This window comes from Oncorhynchus tshawytscha, linkage group LG22 (genome assembly GCF_018296145.1).
Source record: "Oncorhynchus tshawytscha isolate Ot180627B linkage group LG22, Otsh_v2.0, whole genome shotgun sequence".
Lineage (NCBI taxonomy): Eukaryota > Metazoa > Chordata > Actinopteri > Salmoniformes > Salmonidae > Oncorhynchus > Oncorhynchus tshawytscha.
Window position 1 is genome coordinate 40,781,770 of NC_056450.1, and position 13,639 is coordinate 40,795,408.

General features: G+C 45.4%; 3 protein-coding genes across 5 annotated transcripts in view; 2 read left to right on the top strand and 1 right to left on the bottom strand.

Moving 5' to 3' along the window:
- emd (emerin (Emery-Dreifuss muscular dystrophy)) overlaps positions 1-2,085 on the top strand; it is a 6,283-nt gene extending 4,198 nt beyond the window's left edge. For both annotated transcript variants that reach the window (XM_024385216.2, XM_024385217.2), the window contains one exon: positions 1,736-2,085. In XM_024385216.2, the coding sequence (XP_024240984.1) occupies positions 1,736-1,958 (223 nt within the window). In that variant the 3' untranslated portion in view covers positions 1,959-2,085. The remainder of the gene's footprint in view (positions 1-1,735) is intronic.
- On the top strand, positions 2,011-4,268 carry LOC121840435 (myosin light chain kinase, smooth muscle-like). Its single transcript, XM_042303589.1, has 3 exons — positions 2,011-2,028; positions 2,399-3,187; positions 3,281-4,268. The coding sequence occupies exons 1-3, from the start codon at positions 2,011-2,013 to the stop codon at positions 3,407-3,409; spliced, it is 936 nt and encodes a 311-aa protein (XP_042159523.1). The 3' UTR covers positions 3,410-4,268.
- A 2,981-nt stretch (positions 4,269-7,249) lies between these two features.
- si:ch211-150o23.3 lies at positions 7,250-11,800 on the bottom strand. Of its 2 annotated transcripts, none has more exons than XM_024385219.2 (7): positions 11,150-11,800; positions 10,525-10,911; positions 9,960-10,268; positions 9,583-9,699; positions 9,182-9,379; positions 8,203-8,355; positions 7,250-7,832 (listed from the first exon to the last, which is right to left on the bottom strand). In XM_024385219.2, exons 1-7 carry the CDS (start codon positions 11,172-11,174, stop codon positions 7,792-7,794), a joined length of 1,230 nt encoding a protein of 409 aa, XP_024240987.1. In that variant the 5' UTR covers positions 11,175-11,800; the 3' UTR covers positions 7,250-7,791. The 2 variants fall into 2 exon arrangements, with proteins under 2 accessions (XP_024240987.1, XP_024240986.1); XM_024385218.2 differs by having other exon boundaries at positions 11,141-11,800.
- Between the last annotated feature and the right edge of the window lie 1,839 nt (positions 11,801-13,639).

Sequence of the window (13,639 nt, forward strand, 5' to 3'; positions counted from 1 at the left end):
GCTTGTAGCGACATACCCAAGAAGACTCGATGCTGTAGTCTCTTCCAAAGGTGCTTCAACAAAGTACTGAGTAAAGGGTCTGAATACTTATGTAAATGTGATATTTCCTTTTTTTATATATATATATATATATATATATTTGCAAATATTACTAAACCTGTTTTTGCTTTGTCATTATGGAGTGTTGTGATGTCATTATGGAGTATTGTGTGTAGATTGATGAGGGAAAAACAATTTCATACATTTTAGAATTAAGGTTGTAACTTAACAAAATGTGGAAATGGTCAAAGGGTCTGAATACTTAAAATGCCTTCAGAAAGTATCCCCGCCCCTTTTACTCTTTTTACAGCCTTCATTTTAAGAGTCGTTGTCTCTGGCCTACACACAATACTCCATAATGTAAAAGTGGAATTACGTTTGTAGAAATGTTTACAAATGAATAGAAAAAAAAGCTGAAATGTCTTGAGTCAATATAGTATTCAACCCTGTTGTTATGTCAAGCCTAAATCCGTTCAGAAGTGCTAATGGTGCTTAACAAGCCACGTGTGTTGCATGGACTCTGTGGTTAATAATAGTGTTGGACATTCTTTTCTTTTGAATGACTACTTCATCTCTGTACCTCACACATACAATTATCTGTAAGGCCTCTCAATCGAGGAGTACATTTTGAAACACCTCACACACACACTTATCTGTAAGGCCTCTCAATCGAGGAGTACATTTTGAAACACAGATTCAACCACAAAGACCAGGGAGGTTTTCCCATGCCTCTTAAAGAAAGGCATCGAACCTAAAATGACAGAGTGAAGAGGACAGCCTGTACAGAATAACACTATTCCCCAAACAGACATTGTGTTTGCAACAAAAAAAATGTAAGTTTTACTTCATGTCCTGAAAACAAAGTGTTATGTTTGGGGCAAATCCAACACGTCAGCGTACCACTTTTATATGTTTAAGCATGGTGGTAACTGCATCATATTATGGGTATGCTTGTCATTGGCAAGGGCATGGGAGTTTTTTTTTAAGGATAAAAAGAAACAGGATAAAGCTGATCACAGGCATTATCCTAGAGGAAAACCTGGTTCAGTCTGCTTTCCAACAGACACTGGGAGACATTCACCTTTCAGCAGGACAATAACCTAAAAGACCAGGCCAAATCTACACTGGAGTTGGTTACCAAGACGATATTGAATGTTCCTGAGTGGCCTAGTTGTGACTTAAATCTACTTGAAAACCAATGGCAGGATCTGAAAATAGTTGCCTAGCAATGATTAACTACCAACTTCACAGAACTTTAAAAAAAGTATTATTCAAGCAAGCAAATTTTGTACAATTCAAGGTTTGCAAAGCTCTTAGACTTACCCAGAACGAGTCACGGCTGTAACCGCTGCCAAAGGTGATTCTAACAAGTATTGACTCGGGTGTGAATTCTTACGTAAATGAGATTTGCGTTTCATTTTCAATACATTTGCAAACGTGTGTAAAAAAAACAACATTTAAAACAAATCTAACTTTGTCATTATTGGGTATTGTGTGTGTAGATGGGTGAGAGGAAAAAGAATACATTTTGAATACAAGCTGTAACACAACAAAATGTGGAACAAGTCAAGGTGTATGAATACTTACAGAAGGCTTTGTATACAAACAGACCTATCTCCCTAACTAAAGAGCCTGCTTTTACTATGTTGTTCTGATCACATGGATGAATGTAGTCATGTTTGAGACCTGTTTTCAGGCCCCATGTCTACAACACACCGTCGTCATCATCCTACTCCAAACCAACGCCTGTGGTGAAGTCTGGAGGTGGCGTTGTGAAGAAGGAAAACACAACGAGTTCTGGGAGACTGATCCCTCTCTGGGTCCAGTTCCTGGTCTTCCTGATCCTAGCCGGGTTCCTCTACTTCATATTCACTAACATGGAGTCTGCAGAGAGTAGCCCCTTTAACAGAATCCAATGATCAAAAATGTACAAATAAATGTCAATCTGGGATATGTTCTTTTAGGCACGAAATGGTCCAAAATGGGGAAGTACTATTTGTTCTTGAGCTATAAGAATCACTCGTTTTCTGATGGACAATGTTTTTTTTTTAAATGTTTCATTACGTGTGTCCTAATGAATATGACCCAGTTATATATAATGGCACTTCCTATACCTGTTTTGTCCTTTTAACTCTTTTTGCATGTTCTTTAAGGTGACTTTGGGTTCTGGGAACTTTACTATTGGTGAAAGGAAAGCAGTAACATTTCCTCCTGTCTCAACTCCTATGTAATGACTAGATGGTGATGTATAGTGTTCTGTTTAGCAGAACTACCTTGGGGTGCTTCTACTGTGGGTAACAGTACTATCTACATCTTCACAAAGTAAATGTAGAGCGCCCGCGGCCCACAGTAAATGTAGAGGCCGCGGCCCACAGTAAATGTAGAGAGCCCGCGGCCCACAGTAAATGTAGAGAGGCCGCGGCCCACAGTAAATGTAGAGAGCCCGCGGCCCACAGTAAATGTAGAGAGCCCGCGGCCCACAGTAAATGTAGAGAGCCCGCGGCCCACAGTAAATGTAGAGAGCCCGCGGCCCACAGTAAATGTAGAGAGGCCGCGGCCCACAGTAAATGTAGAGAGGCCGCGGCCCACAGTAAATGTAGAGAGGCCGCGGCCCACAGTAAATGTGGAGAGCCCGCGGCCCACAGTAAATGTAGAGAGCCCGCGGCCCACAGTAAATGTAGAGAGGCCGCGGCCCACAGTAAATGTAGAGAGCCCGCGGCCCACAGTAAATGTAGAGAGCCCGCTGCCCACAGTAAATGTAGAGAGCCCGCGGCCCACAGTAAATGTAGAGAGCCCGCGGCCCACAGTAAATGTAGAGCGCCCGCGGCCCACAGTAAATGTAGAGAGCCCGCGGCCCACAGTAAATGTAGAGAGGCCGCGGCCCACAGTAAATGTAGAGAGCCCGCGGCCCACAGTAAATGTAGAGAGCCCGCGGCCCACAGTAAATGTAGAGCCCGCGGCCCACAGTAAATGTAGAGAGCCCGCGGCCCACAGTAAATGTAGAGAGCCCGCTGCCCACAGTAAATGTAGAGAGCCCGCGGCCCACAGTAAATGTAGAGAGCCCGCGGCCCACAGTAAATGTAGAGAGCCCGCTGCCCACAGTAAATGTAGAGAGGCCGCGGCCCACAGTAAATGTAGAGAGCCCGCGGCCCAGTAAATGTAAAGAGAGCCCGCGGCCCACAGTAAATGTAGAGAGCCCGCGGCCCACAGTAAATGTAAACAGAGAGCCCGCTAAATGAAGGCCCACAGTAAATGTAGAGAGCCCGCGGCCCACAGTAAATGTAGAGAGCCCGCGGCCCACAGTAAATGTAGAGAGCCCGCGACACATCTAAGTTTAACTGGAAAATCTCTAGTTATTTCAGGAAGTTAGCTGGCTAACTCATGGATCCTGCATTGTAGTACCGGTATACCCCTCAGGAGAACCCCGGCCCACCTGGCGCTTAAAGTTGTAAATGACGTTACAAAACTCTAAATGACGTTTTAAAGTTCTAAATGACGTTACACAATTCTAAATGACGTTACAAAACTCTAAATGACGTTACACAATTCTAAATGACGTTACACAATTCTAAATGACGTTACACAATTCTAAATGACGTTACAAAACTCTAAATGACGTTACACAATTCTAAATGACGTTACAAATCTCTAAATGACGTTACAAATCTCTAAATGACGTTACAAAACTCTAAATGACGTTACACAATTCTAAATGACGTTTTAAAGTTCTAAATGACGTCACAAAATTCTAAATTCCATTAAAGTTGTAAACAGATCCATAGCCCCCCCGTTTAATTGAGATGGGGACAATACAGTTCTAAATGAAGTGCCGTAGCATTTTGAACTGTTAATGATTTCTATCCATACATTTCTAGAACTGTAATTGCTGTGGTCTGTGTATCGTCATTTTAAATGTAATGTGAGTTGTGGTTTTGTTAGATGTACTCATGCCAGCGGTTCTTTTTAGTTTTCTACACCTGCAGTATCATTTTGTAACAAAGTAACTTTTTAAAGTTTTCAGACACTTGTCTGTTTTATCAGAGGAGATCACTTTGGTCACACAAGAATGTTTATAAGCACAGGCAATAGGATGCCATTTAGGACAGACCCAGTTTACAAATGAAAATACCTTCAGCAGGACAGTAACTCTTCAGATATACTATTTTGTATCTAGCCATTGAGTCACTCATAGGATTCTCCAACTTTGAAAATAAATGTTTTTATATCAATGTGTCTGCTATTTCTTTATTTCATTTGAATTAGAGGTTAATATTAACTAGTAGAAGATATAACCTGTGATAACAATGGAATAAATCCTCTCTTTGTCATTTGTTCCCAGCTCCACAGTGAATAGAACTTAGTGATATCGGTGAATGTGGTAATTCATAACCGAGTGAAATATAAAACCCCAATAGATTCTAGATACTACAGAGGGCATACATATCTCTCTGAGATGGACGTCCCAACGGGTCTCTCTCTGAGATGGACGTCCCAACGGGTCTCTCTCTGAGATGGACGTCCCAACGGGTCTCTCTCTGAGATGGACGTCCCAACGGGTCTCTCTCTGAGATGGAAGTCCCAACGGGTCTCTCTCTGAGATGGACGTCCCAACGGGTCTCTCTCTGAGATGGACGTCCCAACGGGTCTCTCTCTGAGATGGACGTCCCAACGGGTCTCTCTCTGAGATGGACGTCCCAACGGGTCTCTCTCGGAGATGGACGCCCCAACGGGTCTCTCTCTGAGATGGACGCCCCACGGGTCTCTCTCGGAGATGGACGCCCCACGGATCTCTCTGAGATGGACGCCCCAACGGGTCTCTCTGAGATGGACGTCCCAACGGGTCTCTCTGAGATGGACGTCCCAACGGGTCTCTCTCTGAGATGGACGTCCCAACGGGTCTCTCTCTGAGATGGACGCCCCAACGGGTCTCTCTCTGAGATGGACGCCCCACGGGTCTCTCTCTGAGATGGACGCCCCACGGGTCTCTCTCGGAGATGGACGTCCCAACGGGTCTCTCTCGGAGATGGACGTCCAACGGGTCCTCTGAGATGGACGTCCCGGGTCTCTCTCTGAGATGGACGCCCCAACGGGGGTCTCTCTCCGAGATGGACGTCCCAACGGGTCTCTCTCTCTGAGATGGACGTCCCAACGGGTCTCTCTCGAGATGGACGCCCCAACGGGTCTCTCTCCGAGATGGGACGTCCCAACGGGTCTCTCTCCGAGATGGACGTCCCAACGGGTCTCTCTCCGAGATGGACGTCCCAACGGGTCTCTCTCCGAGATGGACGCCCCAACGGGTCTCTCTCGAGATGGACGCCCCAACGGGTCTCTCCGAGATGGACGCCCCAACGGGTCTCTCTCTGAGATGGACGCCCCAACGGGTCTCTCCGAGATGGGACGCCCCAACGGGTCTCTCCGAGATGGACGTCCCAACGGGTCTCTCTCCGAGATGGACGCCCCAACGGGTCTCTCTCCGAGATGGGACGTCCCAACGGGTCTCTCTCCGAGATGGACGCCCCAACGGGTCTCTCTCCGAGATGGACGCCCCCCGAGACGGGTCTCTCTCCGAGATGGACGCCCCAACCCTCGAGACGGGTCTCTCTCCGAGATGGACGTCCCAACGGGTCTCTCTCCGAGATGGACGACGTCTCTCCGAGATGGGTCCCTCTCTCCGAGATGGACGTCCCAACGGGTCTCTCTCCGAGATGGACGTCCCAACGGGTCTCTCTCTGAGATGGACGTCCCAACGGGTCTCTCTCTGAGATGGACGTCCCACGGGTCTCTCTCCGAGATGGACGTCCCACGGGTCTCTCTCCGAGATGGACGTCCCAACGGGTCTCTCTCCGAGATGGACGTCCCCACGGGTCTCTCTCCGAGATGGACGTCCCAACGGGTCTCTCTCCGAGATGGACGTCCCCACGGGTCTCTCTCCGAGATGGACGTCCCAACCGGTCTCTCTCCGAGATGGACGTCCCAACCGGTCTCTCTCTGAGATGGACGTCCCAACCGGTCTCTGAGATGGACGTCCCAACCGGTCTCTCTCTGAGATGGACGTCCCAACCGTCTCTCTCTGAGATGGACGTCCCAACCGGTCTCTCTGAGATCCCCCAACCGGTCTCTCTGAGATGGACGTCCCAACCGGTCTCTCTCTGAGATGGACGTCCCAACCGGTCTCTCTGAGATCTCTGAGATGGACGTCCCAACGGGTCTCTCTCTGAGGTGGACGCGTCCCAACGGGTCTCTCTCGGAGATGGACGTCCCAACGGGTCTCTCTCTGAGATGGACGCCCCAACGGGTCTCTCTCTGAGATGGACGTCCCAACGGGTCTCTCTCTGAGATGGACGTCCCAACGGGTCTCTCTCTGAGATGGACGTCCCAACGGGTCTCTCTCTGAGATGGAAGTCCCAACGGGTCTCAAAGCCATCTTTCCAAATGGAGCGAAGCCTGGGCATCCGAGGCAACGTCACAACTATCAGTAAGATGGTCCCAGATCTGTTCGTGCTACCTTGCCAACTCCTATAGCTGCAACATTAGACATTTCTCTTAACCATAGATCACAATCTGTAAAATAAAGAATTCATTTTCCTTGATGTTGTCCCCTGTTAATTTACTGTGCTGTCTTTTAATAAAACAAAATGTATTAGACAAATTGTGTAAACACATTAACAAGAAACCTAAATTATGTTTCACAGTCAAAGTCTTAGTACCAGTATCAAACTTCTAGCCTGGTCCCAGATCTGTTTGTGCCATGTTACACACTTCTGTTGTTATTGTCTCACCAACAGTGGCAAGTCAGCACAAACAGACCTGAGACCAGGCTATCAAACAACTCCATTCAGAAGCAGAGCTGACAAACCTTAAGTGAATCTTTCTTCAGTCCAACAAGTGTCCACTGTTCTCAGTCTTATTCAACCATCATTTAAAGGCCCAACCATAAATTTAAAATGTGATTTTCTTGTGTTTTATATATATATTTCCACATTGAGGTTGGAATAATACTGTGAAAATGATAATGTCCTTTTAGTGGAAGTGCTGTTTGAAAAGATGGCCTGAAATTTCAGCCTGTTTTTGGTGGGATGGAGATTTGACCTGCCTGGTGGCATCACTAGGCGGTATATTAGTTAAGACTAATAACTAGTTCTGTTTTCTACACTCAGACCACTCCCAGACAGTCCTAGAAAAATTATTTCTTGAGAAATTCTTTGCAAAATAAGCTATTTTTTGTTTATTTTTGATCATTTTATTTGAAAACAATCACAGTAAAGTACTTAATTGTTACACAGAAATGATTTGAGAGATAAAAACCGCTACATTGGATATTTTAAATCATTGGAACACAGTGTTATATTTCATGTCCATAATTGTCAGTTGTAGCTGGCCTGAGAACTGGTCCAGAAAGGCCAATGTGTCCAGAAAGGGTCATTATAGTCAATGCCCTTTTCATAGTTGATTGTAGTGTTTATTACAGTGTACCTGGTATATAGATGATGACCTAACAATTACTCTACCTACAAGTGCTGCTGTCATGTTCTAATGCAGGATTCTACCAGGTACTACTAGTAGATGCTGAGAGATTGAGGCATTACGAGTCGATGTCTCCTTCGTAGTGTTTTCGGTAACTTGGTCTTGTGTCTTCTCGACCTGTGCTCCAGAGCCATCCTCATCCTCCTTCAGGAAGGTTTGTCAGCTCAGGAATGTCTCTCCACGGTTCCATCTTTAATGGTTCTCTCAAAAACATAGCAGCTGCCCAACTCACAATTTTATTGCTAAGGCAACGTAAGTGTTCTCCACACCTGTTGGTCAAATCAGACATGTAAAATGGACGTGTCAAGTGTTTTCATGCTTATACAGGAGGATTCTTCTAAATGACCTTGACAGTGGTAAGCGAAGACAACCGGGAATACAAACTGATATGCTTTGTTTCACCATTGTTTCACCATTGTTTCTATGCATATCAGTTTAGATTCCAGCAGGGTTAGGGTCAATTCCAATTCAATTCAGGAAGAACAATGAAATTCCTATTCTCTTCAATACTTTTTCAATGAGGAAAATGTGGAATTGGTTTTACTTTCTGAATTGACTGGAAATGGAACCTGACCCCAAACTTGGATTCTAGGCTAAAGCTAGGAGTGGGAAGTGGAATTATACATGACAAGGACTCACAGGTTCTGGTCTCTCTCTCTAGCTCCGAGGGTTTCTTCTCCCTCTTGCAGAGCACTCTGGCAACGATGATGATGATGATGAGGAGAGCCACGAGGAAGGTCAGAGCAGACGCCAGCCAGCTGATCATCATAGGGCTCAACACTGGGTCTGGGTCTGGTGAGGGTGGACGTAACACAGATGGACAGACAATATGAAAAGTGATACTTTATATCTTCCAGGTCTGGTGAGGGTGGACGCAACCCAGATGGACGCAACCAAACATGAATATATGTATGGCCACAACCCAGATGGACGCAACCAAACATGAATATATGTATGGCCACAACCCAGATGGACGCAACCAAACATGAATATATGTATGGCCACAACCCAGATGGACGCAACCAAACATGAATATATGTATGGCCACAACCCAGATGGACGCAACCAAACATGAATATATGTATGGCCACAACCCAGATGGACGCAACCAAACATGAATATATGTATGGCCACAACCCAGATGGACGCAACCAAACATGAATATATGTATGGCCACAACCCAGATGGACGCAACCAAACATGAATATATGTATGGCCACAACCCAGATGGACAGACAGTCAGTATATGAAAGTACAAACAGTTTACATTAGAGTTTATCATTATAATTCATTACAACTAAACGCCAACTCATCTACTTGTATAATCATCTGTGTTTCTGGTGCCCTAGTAGCCTGGCCTCATGACACCAATCCACAAGGCCTGAGGTCGTGCCCTAGTAGCCTGGCCTCATGACACCAATCCACAAGGCCTGAGGTGGTGCCCTAGTAGACTGGCCTCAAATATGTTTGTGTTGTCTTGGCAATTCAACAACCATAGGAGTAGGCCATACAGCACAAACACATCTGGGACCAGGCTACTGCCCTAGATGTTGACTAGCATGGCCTCACCTCCGATGGACCAGGCTAATGCCCTAGATGCTGACTAGCATGCCCTCACCTCTGATGGAAATAGGGAGCGGTTGGCTCTCCCGGGACATGAAGGTTCTCCCGCCCAGCTGGACCTTGTAGAGGCAGTAATAGTAGCCCTCGTTGGAGCGCTGTGCGTTTGAAAAGGTGAAGGTGACGAAGGGAGAGAGGGCAGGCAGCGACTGTCGCACCGTGCCGTTGGAACGGATCAGACGCAGCTGGAAAGAACCTTAGTAAGGAAATAAGATAATATGACTTAAATAGCTACATTTACAAAAAAATATGTACTGCTTGTTCTTGGCTCTACGGACCGGTTTTCCCGTGCACAGCTTAGCCCAAGACTAAAAAAGCTTGCCGACTGGAGAATCTCAATTGAAATTACTCCAGGACAAGGCAAATTGTAAAATGAATCGAATAAATGAATCAAGTTACCTCCAGGGTACTGCTGCTCGGTGGAGCAGGTGATGTTGAAGCTGTGGCCTTTGATGACAGAGCCTGTGGGAGCCTCGATGGACGTGTTGTGCCAGTGCCGAGGGGTGTGCAGCTCCACTGGCGAGATGCGAGAGAAACAAGGGGTCAGGGATCAATTTGACCCCGTCATTGAGTTACAGAATAGATCCAAATTACAAAACAAGTCACAGTCGAGTCATTTTTTTGTTTCTGGAAAAGATGTCAGGACTTCAGACAATACCTTTTGTCGTTTTGGTGTTTAGTAAGGAGAACATGTTTTGAAAATGGAGTGAAATGAGGCAGTACTACTTTGTTTTCTTCCATTATATATCTAACTGAACAGGCCCCAGATAACTCACCCACAGTGATGTTGATAGAGTTGCTGGGTGGAGAGCTAAGCAGGGAGGAGGGAGAGCTGCCCTTGATCCTGTACAGACAGCTGTAGCTGCCCTGGTGGGTAGCCTCCAGGTCTGACAGAGTCAGCTCCACCCTGGTCTGGGCAGAGTCCACCCTCTGAGTCACCAACGGGGTGGCTATGCCCCTCTTATACAGGTGGAAGTCATTCAGGTGGTGGCCCAGTAGCACAGTACAGCTGAAGCGAACCGCCTCCCCGGCAGAGAAGACAGTGTGAGGGGAGAGCAGGGACAGGGTGGGCATCAACAGTGTACCTGTCAGGGACAAAAGGTATGTTATATATCCATTAGGATAGTTCCTAGCCACATACATTGTCTCAACAACAAACACAATCACACCACACGTATATTATCAATTGTTAATCGTTGTTTGTTCATATGTATTCCAACATGGAAATGTTTTCTGTCCCATAACCAATCCTCACTATTATAGATGTCCTTGTCTCCTGTAGCCTGGGGATCTGTTTAAACAGATCTGGTACCAGGCTATCCTCCTGGGCCTCAGTCTCACCTGAGCATTTCACCCCAGCGTCATTATTATGGGTGCAGGTGAGGTAACTGTGGAGGACCCTGGGACATCGCGTCAGGCTCGCCTCGTGGCCAGAGCACTGGACGTGCCTCAGCCAGATCTCTCTGGATCCCCTGCCAAACGCAGCTCCACGGAGGGCGTTCTCAGCCAGCCCACAGCCCAGCTCCAGGCACACCACGTCAGCCTCCCTCAGGTCCCAGCCGTGGTCACACACCGTCCCCCACTGGTTTCTCTGGAGCACCTCCACACGCCCCGAACACTCACTGTCCCCATTGACGAGCCGGATGAACGACACGCCATCTGCAGAGGGTATCATTTTGAGCAATTCACCGTCTGCATCGACTCCATCCCAAGTAACAAGAGCACAGCCTGTATGGGAACAGCATAACGAAGAGAGGAAAACATTAGAACTATAACCGTGAAAATACTGCAGAAGAGTCATTGCTACAGGACAAAGCAATACCTTTACAGTAATGGTTATGACACTTGCTCATTACATCAAAAGAGCACATTGAAATACTAAAGCTAGTTCCAGAATGAACAAATTACACCATATAACCATCAGGCACAGAGCAAAAACATTTAAATCATCTCTGACCGAGCGTACAAAGGACAAGGAGAATCTTCAGCATCTTTGTCACCGTTCCATTCGAGAGGTGATGATGATGATGATGACGGCTCGATGCGATTTTCTGGGGAACAGACTACTCAAAATGCACCGGACAATGGAGTCCTTCAACTTGACACCACAATAGCTGGCTGGTTAACAAGTCAAAGTATCGCGGCGCAAATACTAGCCGAATGATTTCGGTGTGCTTAGCTCGTACAACTGGCTATAGCATACCTACTGGCGTCAGCTAACTAGCTACATTCCTTCATACGTGTTTAGTCCGTCGCGGTCCTTCTTTTCACATTTAATCACGGATATTTAACATTTTAAACGGAGAGCACTACCCCCTGTCGTTAAAATAAATGTCCATTTAATATCAAACTTTTTTTTGAGAGAAGGTGAAGATGATGGTTAAAAACGAGCTAGCTAGCATGCTAGCTAACTAGCTAGCATATAGTTACTCTAGTTAGCTAATGGGGTGGATGGCGTAGCTATAGTTAACATTATAGATACAGTATTCTTTATCATCCATATATAATCACTTCAAGGCGTAAATCCTTTCAAACATTATTTTTTTGTTTACGAAAACTAGCTAGACACATGTCCGTGACGCGTTGTATTTACGTCATCACGTACGGAAGCGATTCCCAAACCTTCCATCACACGCAGAGAGGAACCTGGAGAAGAGTCCCCTGAGCATGCTGGCCCTGGGGACTCTGTTCACAAACACACCTCCGGAGCCCCAGGACAGCAACACAATTAAAGCATAAGAAAACAAATAATTACTTGACACATTGGAAACAATTTAACAAAAACAAAAAAACGAGCAAACTGGAATGCTATTTGGCCCTAAATAGAGAGAAAGTACACAAGTGGCAAAATACCTGGCCACTGTGACTGACTGAAAATTAAGGAAAACTTGTGACTTTCCACAAAGTGACTCAGTGAGCCAGTCAGCGAGCATAGCCTTGCTATTGAGAGAGGCCTCTGTAGGCAGACCTGGCTCTCAAGATAAGACGGGCCATGTGGACACTGCCCACAAAATGAGGTGGAAACTGAGCAGCACTTCCTAACCTGCCAAATATACGACTGTATTAAAGACACATATTTCCCTCAGATTACACAGACACACAAAGAATTTGAAAACAAATCGAATTTTGATAAACTCCCATATATATTAGGTCAAATACCACAGTGTGTCATCACAGCAGCAAGATTTTGTGACCTGTTGGCACAAGAAAAGGGCAACCGGTGAAGAACACACACCATTGTAAATACAACCCATATTTATGTTGATACACATCCCTTTAGTGCTTCAATTACTATCACATTGTTTAAAAACTACATAGCCATGATATGACATTTGAATTTCTCTATTCCTTTTAAACTTTTGTGAGTGTAATGTTTACTGTTCATTTCAGATTGTTTATTACACTTTTCTTTATTATCTATTTATTTTTGCTTTGGCAAATGTAAACATGTGGTTTCCATGCCAATAAAGCTCCTTTTGAATTGAACTGAATGTTTACCTCTTTGACGATGGGTCTATTCATTACACCGATGATGTAGCAAAACATTTCATCTGTTGCCAAATGGAAACGTTTCGCAATGAAAAAACAAGATTTTCTATTGGACAAATCCATGTAGGTCCCTCCCCGTTTAGTTCTGTTTGCTCTGTTTACTTCCGTTTGGTTCTCAAACTGTAATTGTTTTCTGTTGCATAAAGCGTAATGAATACACCCAATGACCATCCCACAAAAATGTTTTTTTTTTTTTTTTAAAGTGTGACCATCCTTCCATCCCACAGACAGAGGTCACTCATTCACCACTAGCTACTCTGCTACAATGTATCCATTTCATACTGTATGTCGAGGATGAAGCTACAGGTCAACACTGAGTATACAACACATTAAGAACACCTGCTCTTCCAATGACACAGACAGACCAGGTGAATTCAGGTGAACGCTACGATCCCTTATTGACGTCACTTGTTAAATCCACTTCAAATCAGTGTAGAGATGAAGGGGAGGAGATGGGTTAAAGAAGGGGTTTTATGCCTTGAGACAACTGAGACATGGATTGTGTATGTGTGCCATTCAGAGGGTGAATGGGCAAGACAAACTATTTCAGTGCCTTTGAACAGGGTATGGTAGTAGGTCCCAGGCTCACTGGTTTGTGTCAATACCTGCAACATTGCTGTTTTTTTGTTTTTTTTACACTCAATGGTTTCCTGTGTGTATCAAGAATGGTCCACCACCCAAAGGACATCCACACAACTGTGGGATGCGTTGGAGTCAACATTTGTCAGCATCCCTGTGGAACGCTTACAACCTATTTCGTTACACCCGCAATAACATCTGATAAATATGTGTATGTGACCAATACGATTTGATTTGAACACCTTGTAGAGCCCATGCCCTTATGAATTGAGGCTGTTCTCAGGGCGAAAGGGGGAGGTGTTCCTAATGTTTAGTATACTCAGTGTAT